The following is a 12,407-nucleotide window of genomic DNA, read 5'->3' as shown; positions in this document are numbered from 1 at the left end:
CTCTTGGGAGGGTTCTGCTCCTCTCGGGCTGCTTCGTGAACTAACGTCCTTGCTGCCGCCGAAGTGCATCCTGCCACCACCGAACCGCCCACTATCACGTGGATGGTTCCCCGGACTGGCCTTTCTTCTGGGGGAGGTCGCTTCAAAGTTTCGACCGATCTGCTGCTTGGCTCGGGGACATCCTTCCCGTGTTCCCCTTGCTGACCTGCTTTATTACTATTGTCATAATGTACAAAATTTCTTAAGTGCCCGTGACAGATGAGTCCTTCTATCTCGTCGCGGAGATTATTACATTGCTCGGTGCTATGACCGTGATCTTTATGAAAATTATAATATAAATTTTTGTTCCTCTCGTTGGGGTTGCTCTTCAGGCGAGGCGACCACTTTACATAAGGGGCGTCCTTGATCGTCATCAGGATCTCGGTCCGCCTTGTGTTCAATGGCGTGTAATTCGTTCGAACTGCTAAGGGAGCTCGGGACGGCTGGCTTGACTTTGCCTCTCGGTTATGGCCTCTTCTGTCGCCGGGGTTGGAGGGCTCGCCTTCTCTTTTTCTTTTTAAAACCCCACCTTCATTTCTCTGGTTGATCTCTTCCTCTGTTCTCATAAACTTGTCCGCGAGCTTGAGGAAGTCAGCCACGGTTGCTGGCTGGTTGGCTACCATGTGCCATTTGAACTCTTTGTGAGTCACTCCTCTTTTGGTCGAGGCGAGATGTACCGCGGGGTCTAACCGAGGGATCTGCAAGCATGCTTCATTGAACCGTTTGATGTAGCTCCGGATGGGTTCTCCCTCTCTTTGGATCACCCCGAAGATACTTTCCTCGGTTTTGGGACACCTTTTGCTGGTAACAAAGTGTGCAGTGAAGATCTGCACGAACTGGGGCCAGCTTTTTATTGACCCGGAAGCTAGGTTCCGGTACCAAGTGTGGACCACCCCTCTGAAGGTGGTGGTGAAGGCCATGCACATGCACGACTCGCTTGCCCTAGCGAGGTGCATTTGTGACTGAAACGCGTCGACATGGTCGTTGGGGTCAAAGGACCCATCATACTTGTCCAGAGAATGGAGTTTGAAATCTCTAGGCAAGGGGACTGCCAAAAGTTTTGCTGAAAGGGGGGAAGGAACTGAGAGAATGGGGACGGTTTTTACCTCGCTCGAGCTCGTTTCTTCCTTGCCTCTGAGCTCGGGTAGCACGCGGGTAGCAGTTCGGTGACTTCACCGGCGCCTTCTTTGATTGGGCCTAGTGCTGGCGTTGCTTGCCTCTGTGTTGCCGAGCTCAATTGGCCCGGATTGCTGGCCTGCTGCTAATGCATTGAAGCGGTTCTCCGTGAGTGGGAACTCGGGCTTGGAGCGCCGAGGTGACTTTGTTGGCAAGGTTCTTGACCCACCTGCGGGCTACGAAGCGGGGGTGATCTTTCTTTGCTTTCGGCCCGGGGATGAAGCCTGACTGTTAGGGGGGTTCTACGGTCGGGAAGCCTCTCCTTGGTGAGGTCGTCCACCTTGGGAGGAGGCCTTGACCGGCTTTGAAACAGGGTGCCGGGGGGGGGGGAGCGGCTGGTTCAAGGGTAGCTGAGGGAATTGTTGTTGATAATGGTGTTGGGAGAGGTGGTGCAACACCTGGTGTTGCTGGAGTTGGTGCTGCTGGAATTACTGCATTTGGGCTTGCATTGCCCGCATGCATTGCATCAGATCATCTATCTAATTTTGGCGGGCTGCCAGTGGGACAGCAGTTGGTTCCGCGAAGTTCGTTTCGATGGGGAGTGGGAGAGGGATGTTCAGCGAGGGAGTGTTTAGAGGTGCCACCGCATGTGGCACATTCAAACTTGGGATCCCATCCACTGAAAGGGGGATGGTGAATTGCCCAATGCACACCGCTGGAGCATGAAGTTGCTCTCCGGTAGTGGCTGTTTCGGTTCCACGTCCGGCACTGCTGGAGGAGGCCAGTTCGGTGTTGGAGTTTTTGAAAGAAGGGTAGGTAAAAGAGATTTAGAGGGAGGCTTTTAGAAGCGTTCCCACAGACGGCGCCAATTGATGGAGTGCGATCCAGTCGGTCTTAGCTATCAACGAACTCGCCTCTGAGCTGGAGCGTCGGGGAGCTTGAAATGGGAAAGATGAGAGAGCTCCGAGGGGAACCCGGTGTGATAACTCCAAAGCTCAAGTCAGTAATCTCTCAAAGGCAAAGTGTAGACCAGATAGCGCAAAGTTCACATACCTTGTTTGTTGGGGGCAGAGGGCTCTTATAATCACTTCGTGCACTCGCTCCGAGGTCGTTGTCAGGTCGGGTATGATTACCCTTGCGTCTATCAATTCGGTCGTCGTCCTTTCTACTGGGACAAAACCGTCACTGCCTAACCGTCTCTCTAACTGGAGATGGTGGTGTCAGGTGGCGGTGGCAGGTGGTCGTTTAGGGTGCGGCTGTCAAGCGTCAGATCCCAAGTCAGTCAGGTGCGGCGCCCTCGGGTACGGACTTCCTCAATGTTAGGCATGGTACGACTTGTTTGGTTTTGGTGCCCAGAAGCTGATGTGGAGTGGTGAGCGAGGCGAAGTCTTGAGTTCGGAGGTATGTATAGGGCAGGTCAGTTCGGCGAGGGGTACCCCGAGCTGTTACAAGGCAGGCCAATTCGGCGAGGTGTATCCCGAACTGTTACAAGGCAGGCCAGTTCGGCGAGGTGTATCCCGAACTGTTACAAGGTTGGCCAGTTCGGCGAGGTATATCCCGAACTGATAAGGTAGGCCATTTCGGCGAGGTGTATCCCGAACTGTTACAAGGTTGGCCAGTTTGGTGTGGTATATCCCGATCTGATAAGGTAGGCCAGTTCGGCGAGGTGTATCTCGAACTATTACAAGGTTGGCCAGTTCGACGAGGTATATCCCGAACTGGTGAGGTAGGCCAGTTCGGATTACTTTCTGGTTTGGGGCCAAGGGTTAGTTTGGGCCCCCAGTAGGGAGTTCGGTCCGCTGGTGTCTCCCCTTGGTGTTCGCGCCTTAGACTTGCTTTTGTGCCGAGCTGTTGTTTTTGCCACGTATCGCATAACTGTGAGGTCGGGCCAAATCTTCCTTCATCAATACCCATGTTAATTGGTTCAATTATTAAAATTTTATCTGTTAAATATGAATAATTAGTTCCATGCATACGTATATATATAGCTAAATCATGTATTAGATATAATTTGGATCGTATGTAGTGAATCTATATTTAGTACAATCAAATTCAGATAACGTTAATGGGATGGAATCGAACTGGAATTTGGACAAACAGATGCCATTTGCAGCCCTAGACGCCATGAGGGAAGAGTCAAGACATGGTAGAGGATACGGAACTGACATGCACAGATGCCCCCAATTGAAGTGAATTTATATGAGAATCTGTTATGCTTGTTATGTGAATTTGGACAAACAGGTGCATGGGTGGTTGTTTTAGGCAATGGCCATCTCTCTGTAGCACCACAAGGAGGTTGAACCAAACAAACCACTCACTCACTTTTAGAAGGAAGTTGTGCTTTGATATGGATGTATGAGATGTGACTTCCTTTCCTAAATCAAAAATTGATTCTGGGTTGGCATCATCTTCTCCTGGGTCCCAAATAGAAACAGACCTTACCTTGATTACATGCCACATTGCTAGACTTTCACCCGAAGTGTATTAAATGATAGGTTTCTGCAGTAAAAAAAGGTGAGCTTCATCAAGGGTTTTATATGGTGTACTAAATGAGTTACAATGGCAGTGGTTGCATGGTGCAAGTGTTAGCATGTCGTGAGTAAGTACCTTTGGATCAGTTTTGACCCTCCCAGTATAGCAGTGGTGCTGTTTTCTTCAATTGTTAGTCATGTGACTGTGTGACCTGAAACGGTCCAAGAGTGTCCATTGTTCTGGAGGGCAAGTTGCTTCGCTTGGTGGAATGGGCAGGCATGGGTTTACCTGTGTCCATTGTTCTTCTTGATGGATTAAATTACTAGGAAAGGTCCAAGAGTGTGAAGATGATTTCTGGAGCTAAGGGAAAGCTGGGGTATCTTATTGGGAATGCTAAGAAACTTGTTAGTGAAGGGGCTGATTATGAGAAGTGGGAGCAAAAAAATTATATGATTATGTCATGACTTACATCTTCAATTCAGCCTACTCTTAGAATTTTATGAGGGCAGAAATAGTCAAGAAGATTTGGAACCAAGCAAAATCAACATATTCAGAACAAAGACATTTTGTTTGGATTTACCACCTCCAAATTGAGTCACGGCATGACTTGCATGTGGAAGGAGGTGGACACTTGGACTATTACAAGACTAATAACTGGTAAGGTGAGGAGGATGCTCCAGCCTATAGAGAGTTGATTTCCGAAGAAAGAATTTTTTTGGTTTCTAGCAGATCTGAATTCTATTTATAAACCTATCCGTGTTCAGATTTTGGATGGTCAAGTGCCAGGTCTTGAAGAAGTTTTTGCATTGATTCAGTCTGAGGAAAGTAGGAAGATTGCTATTTATTCCACTAAGGAGCAGGTGGCTTTATTATTTAAAGGTGATGGCAAGAAGGGTGAAGTGCAAAAGAAGGGTGAAAATGACATGGATCAGCTTTGGTGGCGCCATTGTAAGATGCCTAGCCACACAAAAGAGTTTTGTTTGGACATGACTGGTAAGCCTAAGAAGTTCCAAGGGAAGCAAAGTAAAAGGCATAATGCAGCTATTATTGCCTCCTCTGCAACTAAGCAAGAAAGTCAGCAGCAACCAAATCAAAGTATCTCCTCTCTAGTTCAACCTATGGGCTCTATACCTAAAGGTCTTCTAAGTACCACACATGATCAATTTAAACAGTTTGGGCATGTTCTCAAACAGGTTGAGCATGGTCATCTAAGTACCATGCTCTTTATGTGTCAACTTCACTTCTCAATCACAGTGGATTATTGAAGTAGGGTCCACAAACCACATGACTGGTGAGTCTTCCCTTTTCAGAGATAAAGTTAAACTTGTTGATGGATTCTTTCCTACTATTACCAAGTAGGAAGTTATCTCCCTACCCATGGGCCTTTGCTTATCTGATGTTTACCATGTTCTCAAGATGTCCACCAGTCTTCTCTATATTAGTTGCATTACAAAGTCTTTGAATTGTTTAATAACCTTTTCCCCCCAACACTTGTGTGTTTCAGGATTTGGCTTTGGGGAGAATGATTGGTAGAGGACATTATTCAATGTTAGGGATGGCTTAGATCCACCCCAAATAAAGCCAAAACTCTATTGTTAAATTATGAAGACTTAAATCATTTATTACTACTTCAAACCAAGCCATTTTTATCTGCCCCTGGCCCTTCTAGCCCCTTTGGGTTCTATATGTTGGATTCAGTATTGTTAACCTCAAATTTTTGCTTCTAATCTATGTTGATAAGCTTTTTCTATTGTCATCAATGGTAATTAGGTGATGGAAGCAGCACAAGCTTCAACTGGAATGTCAGGCAGTTTTAGCAGGGGTCACTTGCAAAATGTCAATCACATTGCTCATCTTTCTGGTGCTTTGGTTGGTGTAGCTTTGGTGTGGCTCCTCAGCAGGGTTCCTTCTCAACCTCCGGATCAAAAAGTACCACATTTGAATAGAAGAGTAGACAAAAAAACTTGATAAATGGGTCACAACTTTGCCAACCAAGGGAGCATACTAGATTTTATTGTACAAACTCTCAGTTTACTATATTTTTTGTTGTTAATGTGTAAGGCTTGAAGGAATTCTAAAGTTGGTGTGTTGGAATTACACCAGGAAGAAATTGAGAAGAAAAACCCTTGTAAATTACAGTGCATATTTGACATATTTGCATGTCATTACATCTGGTTTGAAGGATCAATTGATTACAGTACTCGATGTTAGAATAGAAATTTGTGTTATCTTGGAAATCTTACGATGTGCCATTGTCCCTCTTGAGCAGGAGAAGAAGGAGAAGAAGAAAGGAAAAAAGGAAGAAGAAGAAGAGGCTATTGAGTTAAGGCCTCAAAAGAACTATTTAAGTCAAGTGAAGCATTGTATTTATACTATACTGGTCGTACAACACAATAGGTCTACAAAAATACAAAAATACCCCTAGGGGCACAAAAATACAAAAATACCCCTAGTAAAGGAATGTTGATTATAAATCAAATGCTTACAAGTAGGATTAGAGATGTCTTCGTTTCTGTCTTGAGAGAGAGGGACCTCGTTTCAAATGATGCATTTGACATGAGGGTAAGCCTGATTTTTTGTCCAACTTATGTGGTATGCACATTGGATGGTGGATTTTGATGAACAAAAAAAATACAGAACAGATGGCAAAATTATCTGGGCCGGTCCTCAGAAGTATATGGATCTTGCCTCCCATAACCCCTGGTTTTGACCATGTTGCATCTATATGGTTGTTTGACTTGATATTGGGCAATGTTTGATTGTTGACTTTTCTTTTATACGTGTGGGGCTGATCACAACTAGACACCTCCATTAATGGTGCAACTTGCGACCTGGTCAATCATCAGGGCATACTACTTCCAATATGTGTACTGTAATCTTTTTGTGCAGGTTAAATTTTGGTCACAAGATACAGAATCATGTGTTTTATTTTCTTCTTTTCCTTAGTATATCCTTTGTAGTGAAACTTCTTTGGCATTTGTTTTCTTCAATCACAGCTTTGGACCTGTTAAAGAACACACAAGTACAAGCCATAATAGGACCACAAACATCTGCAGAGGCCAACTTTGTGATAGATCTTGGAAATAGAACTCAGGTGCCCATTGTCTCTTTCTCTGCAACGAGTCCAACCCTCTCTTCAGCTGAAACCCCATATTTTGTGCGGACTGCATTAAATGACTCCTCTCAAGTGAAAGCAATTGCTGCCATTTTCCAGGCTTTTGGATGGAAGGAAGCAGTACCCATCTATGAAGACACCAATTATGGAAATGGAATTGTACCTTTCTTAACTGATGCTTTCCAACAGATAGACACCCGTGTCCCTTACAGGAGTGTTATTCCTCCTTTTGCATCTGAAGATCAAATTCTTGCACAACTTTACAAGTTGAAGACGATGCAAACTAGAGTGTTTGTTGTACACATGACACCCTCTATCGGGTCTCGCTTCTTCTTGATGGCCAAAGTGGCTGAAATGATGACTGATGAATATGTATGGATTCTCACAGATGGGCTAACTAATCTCCTTGATTCCATGGATCCTTCTGTCATTGATTCCATGCAAGGCGTATTGGGAATAAGACCCTATGTTCCAAAATCCAAAGAGCTCGAAAATTTCAAAGTTAGATGGAAAAAGAAGTTCCAACAAGATAACCCAGATAGCCCATTAATGAGCAACCTAGACATCTTTGGGCTATGGGCTTATGATACTGCCAAGGCACTAGCAATGGCAGCAGAGAAAGTTGGAGGTGAAAATTCTAGCTACCAGCAGATACAATTCTCGGAGAATTCCACCGACCTTGCCACACTTGGAGTCTCTCAAATAGGTCCCAAGCTTCTCCAAACAATTCTGAAGACTGAATTTCGAGGCCTAAGTGGGGATTTCCGCCTTGTTGATGGGCAATTGCAATCATCAGCCTTCCAGATTCTGAATGTGATAGGGAATGGGTGGAAAGAAGTAGGATTCTGGACTCCAAGAAATGGAATTCTGAGAGAAATGAATGTTACAAGTACTCAAATTTATTCAACTTCAAAGGCCAATCTCCGCACTATTATATGGCCGGGTGACACTACAGCTATACCCAAGGGTTGGGTGATTCCTACCAGTGGAAAGAAGTTGAGAGTTGGAGTTCCAGTGAAGGATGGATTCAGTGAGTTTGTGAAGGTGACACGAGATTCACATACTAACCAAACAATTTTCACTGGATACTGCATCGACGTATTCAAGGCTGTAATGGAGGCATTGCCATATGCAGTACCTTACGAGTTTGTTCCCTTCGAGAAGGCTGATGACAAAAGCGCTGGTAGTTACGATAACTTGATCTACCAAGTATATCTCCAGGTAAGTTTAATTAATCTTGTTTTCTGATTACAAATTTGTCTATCAATCTATATATGTTCTTCATTCTTGTTGCAATAATGTCTATATATATTTGTATGTTGAACAGAAATATGATGCAGTCGTGGGAGATACTACTATCATAGCCAATAGATCCCTGTATGTAGATTTTACATTGCCATATACAGAGTCCGGAGTATCCATGATTGTTCCAGTAAAGAAGGATGATAAGAAGAATGCATGGATTTTCTTGACACCTTTGAGTAGGGATCTTTGGTTAATAAATGGTGCTTTCTTCATTTTCACTGGATTTGTTGTTTGGGTTCTTGAACATCGAGTAAGTGATGATTTTAGAGGTTCCATTGGAGATCAAATCGGAGTGACTCTTTGGTTCAACGCTCGTTTTCGCACACAGTAATGCCTTTTCCACTTCGATTTATTTAGAATACGTAGTACAGTAGATGATACAGTAACAACTATTCTCGTGGTGCAGGAGAGAGAGTTGCAAGCAATTTGGCTAGGTTCGTTGTGATCATTTGGGTGTTTGTTGTTCTCATTCTTTCTTCAAGTTACACGGCAAGCTTAGCTTCGATGTTGACAGTCCAGAAGCTCCAACCCACCATTACTGATGTACAAGAGCTCATAAGAAGTGGAAAGAATGTTGGCTACCAAGATGGTTCATTCGTGGTGGGGTTCTTAAAAAAGATGGGTTTTGACGAGTCCAAGCTGAAGGTTTATAACTCTGTAGAAGAATGTAATGATGGTTTGACGAAAGGGAGTCATAATGGTGGCTTTGATGCTGTTTATGATGAGATCCCTTACATCAAGCTCATTCTATCAAGTTATTGTTCCAAGTACACAATGGTTGGACCTACGTATAAAACCGATGGCTTTGGCTTTGTAAGTCTCTCTCTCTCTCTCTCTCTCTCTCTCTCAGAGACACGCGCAGAGTTGCAGAAACCATTTCAGTAGACATCTAAAGCTAATTTGGCCGGTTTTGTCATGTATAGGTCTATCCAAGAGGATCTCCTTTAGTAGCTGATGTATCAAGAGCGGTTCTAAACGTCACAGAGGGAGATAAATTGGCACAGATTGAGCAAGCCTGGTTTGGGAAACAAACCTATTGCCCGGACCCTGACACAATGGTTTCTTCCAACAGTCTTACCATGAATAGCTTTTGGGGTCTCTTCCTCATCACCGGAGTTGCTTCAGTTTCAGCACTCGTCATATTCTCCATTACTTTCTATTGCAGGAACAGACATTTAGTTGTGAACGTTAATCCAAACACCTCCGTTTGGGAAAAGCTGGTAATCATGGCAAGAAGATTTGATGAGAAAGAGACATCCTCAGCTACTTCAATGAGTTGTTGTTGCTGCAAAGATCAAAATGAAGTGGGAGGTGTAAGAGCCAAACCACAACCTGATAACAATAATGTACCACAAAGTCCGTCAGTCATTTCTAACCGGATAGATGGAAATTGCACTCCTCCCCCTGATGAAGAAGGAAGACCCTCTACTGAGCTTGTCAATGCAATTCCAAATGTATCTCTCTCTCAAGAAATGACTTATTTTATTGAGCTTAGCAATCAAAGAATGGAGCGATCAACTAGACCTGAGATGACTGGTGGAAGGAGTTGAGTTTGATTGATTTATTGCCGCTTTTTGTTATGGCATTGATGTATGTGGATTTATAAAACACAACCTAGTTAGATGATGGAAATTTATACATTCTTGTTATCTTGTATAAGGGTGCCAATGGACCGATTTTGGTTTGGACCCCGTCCAGTACGAAATCAATTTGGACGGATTGGATGGACCAAGAAGACATATTGGATTGGACCAATGGGGTCCAAAATATTTATTAGATTGGATTGGACTTGGTCCATCCATAACAAATTTATATTGGGTTGGGTTGGATTAAGCCAATATCTGATCCATTGATATAAGATAAGAACATATGTGTCAATGGACCGGGTTTGGGTTGAAACCAATCTAAATCAAAATGAATTAGAACAGATTGGACGGTCCAAATATTGAATTGGACCGGTCCAAATTGGTCCAAAACATTCATTGAATTGGATTGGACCTGATTCATTTATAATGGACTCACATTGAACCGGATAGGGTTTTGTTGGCAGAAGATCTCAAATATATGCATATTTCGTATTGCCAATTCTCTACAGTTCTAGTACCAGTCAGTACGTACTGAAGCTGTTGGAGGCTGCTGTTGCAACTCCTTACCTGATGCTCACTAACCCTATATATGATGGTGGACGTTGTTACACATTCTAGTAAGGGAAAGCGCAGACATCCTTGTTTGTTACACTCCATTGCAAGTAAAAAGCTTCAAGCTCTTGGGTTCTTCCTCTCTTCAGCCTGGCAAACAACGATTGAAGACCCAAACTCATCACATTATTTCCTATTCCATTGATGACCATATTCATGGTACATAGGTGTAGGCTGTAGTTCTCTCTACTTAAAATAGCTTCTCCACAATACTAATGTTATAAGGTGTTATTCGTCTCAGAAACTTGCTGCCAGCAATCACACTCTGGGGTTTCTTTCGATCTCTACCTGCAGATTTTCATGGTTATTTTGTACCTCCTGAAGGTTACTTCGGTGGATTGTGGCTTGGGTGGTGTAATGAAATTTATATAGACCATTTGGCATTGTCGATTAATTCTTCTCTTCATTTCATCAAATTTGTTGTTTTCATTGGAATTTAGTTTGTGTATATGGGCATCCCACTCTTCCTTCAAACCTAGCTTCTTGGTGATTTCAATACTGTGACTTCAGATGTAGAGAAGGATGGAGGGTGGCCGGTTTGCCGGTCTCCCTTCACCTCTCTACTCAATTCCACAACTTCATAGATAGTTGTGGTTTAATTGATCTTGGATTTTCTGGCCCACTCATTTGGGAACGATTGGATGGGGTTCTTGTTTGCCCAGATTGGGATAGCAAATTACCTTTTGCTCGTGTTGTTCTCTGCAATGCTTTAATCTTGTTGAAATACTAGTGATTGTGACTTTCCTTCGAAGTTTACTGTTTGTAAGTTTGAGTTGAACAAATGGGGTAAACAATCCACTTCATACCATAAAGGAGCTCTTTGCTCAGATTTCTACTTTACAACGAGTTGAACAAATGGGTCATTATCGTGTTCTAGAGGAGAAGTATTGGAAATAAGTAGCAAATATGATTTTATCAAAGAAGGTGATAAAAATATTAAGTATTTTCATCTCAAAACTTTCATTCACAAAAAAAGAAGAATTCTATCAATTGGCTCAAAGCAAAAAACAAGAACCTCAAAGGGGTTGATGGTGAATGGTTATGTGCGTGGTTCAAAGTATCAATACGTCTTTCTGCGTATGGATAAAGACATATCGGAGATACAAGCAGAAATACCTTTTTTTAGTTTTTTTTTTCAAAATTTGGTTTTTAGGAACCTATTTAACCATATTTTTTTATTAAAAAAGAGTGGGGTCTCGAAACACTTGTAAACAGGTGTATCGGACCCCTAAAGATATGATACGATACGCCCGATATGAGGCATATCGTATCGAAATTTTAAACCTTGGTTATGTGAGCTGACCTTTATAGCCAATTCTCTCCTAACTTATTTTGAGACCATTTTCTCTTCTAAAGCCTCTCACCTCCTAGATCTTGATCTCTCTTTGTTGCCAATAATTATTTCTAATGAAGACAATTCCTTTCTTTGTGCCACTCCTATTATTCATGAGGCAAAGGATGTTTTTTTCATGATTTTGAAAATTGGACTGGATCGGACGGTCAAACCGATTGACCCAAGAAACAGCCATGTGTCCGGGTCCAGTTTTAAACCCCAAAACCATTTGACTCAGGGTTGGACCAAGCAGGTCGGACTGTTTTTCCTGAGAACCAATGGCCAAAACAGTTCCGTTTTCGATCCGTTTTTAAAACCATGCCATTTGTCATATGGGTCCCCATAAAGCACCGGATCCAGATGGTTTGCCACGTTAATTTTTTCAATCAACATGACCCTTTGATCTGTAATGAATTTACTCGATATGCATGCTCTACCTTCACCGACCACACACTCATGGATAGGGTGAATCACATTTTTTTAGCAATTATACCTAAAAAAAGTGGATGAATCTGCTACAGATTTAAGAAACATTCATCTAGATCATAATAATGGCATGTATAAAATTATCACAAAGATCATTGTAAACTAATTAAGATGTATGCCATCCAATTGATTGGTCCATACCAATCAACTTTCACTCTAGTTGTGTTATCCACAATTATTGCACATGAATTGGTTCGTCCATTAAGGTCAACAAACAAGGAATTGGTTCTTTTCTTATGAAAATTGATAATGGCAAAGGTATATGATCGCATCAAGTGAGATTTCTATTATTGACTCTTCATCATTTAGGCTTTTCACATCAGTTCTATGATTTAATTAGGCA

General features: G+C 42.7%; 1 protein-coding gene across 1 annotated transcript; it reads left to right on the top strand.

The window, feature by feature from the left end:
* Positions 1 to 4,229: 4,229 nt before the first annotated feature.
* LOC148869922 (glutamate receptor 2.7-like) lies at positions 4,230 to 9,648 on the top strand. Its single transcript, XM_088969945.1, is given in 9 exon segments — positions 4,230 to 4,289; positions 4,392 to 4,820; positions 5,398 to 5,496; positions 5,731 to 5,801; positions 6,517 to 7,963; positions 8,070 to 8,353; positions 8,355 to 8,374; positions 8,454 to 8,860; positions 8,971 to 9,648. Coding segments are annotated over 9 exon segments (3,444 nt in total). The 3' UTR covers positions 9,598 to 9,648.
* Positions 9,649 to 12,407: the final 2,759 nt, after the last annotated feature.

This window comes from Nelumbo lutea, chromosome 2 (genome assembly GCF_056320005.1).
Source record: "Nelumbo lutea isolate HS-2025 chromosome 2, American lotus-T2T, whole genome shotgun sequence".
NCBI classification, from domain to species: domain Eukaryota; kingdom Viridiplantae; phylum Streptophyta; class Magnoliopsida; order Proteales; family Nelumbonaceae; genus Nelumbo; species Nelumbo lutea.
This window is presented reverse-complemented; position numbering and strand designations above follow the sequence as displayed.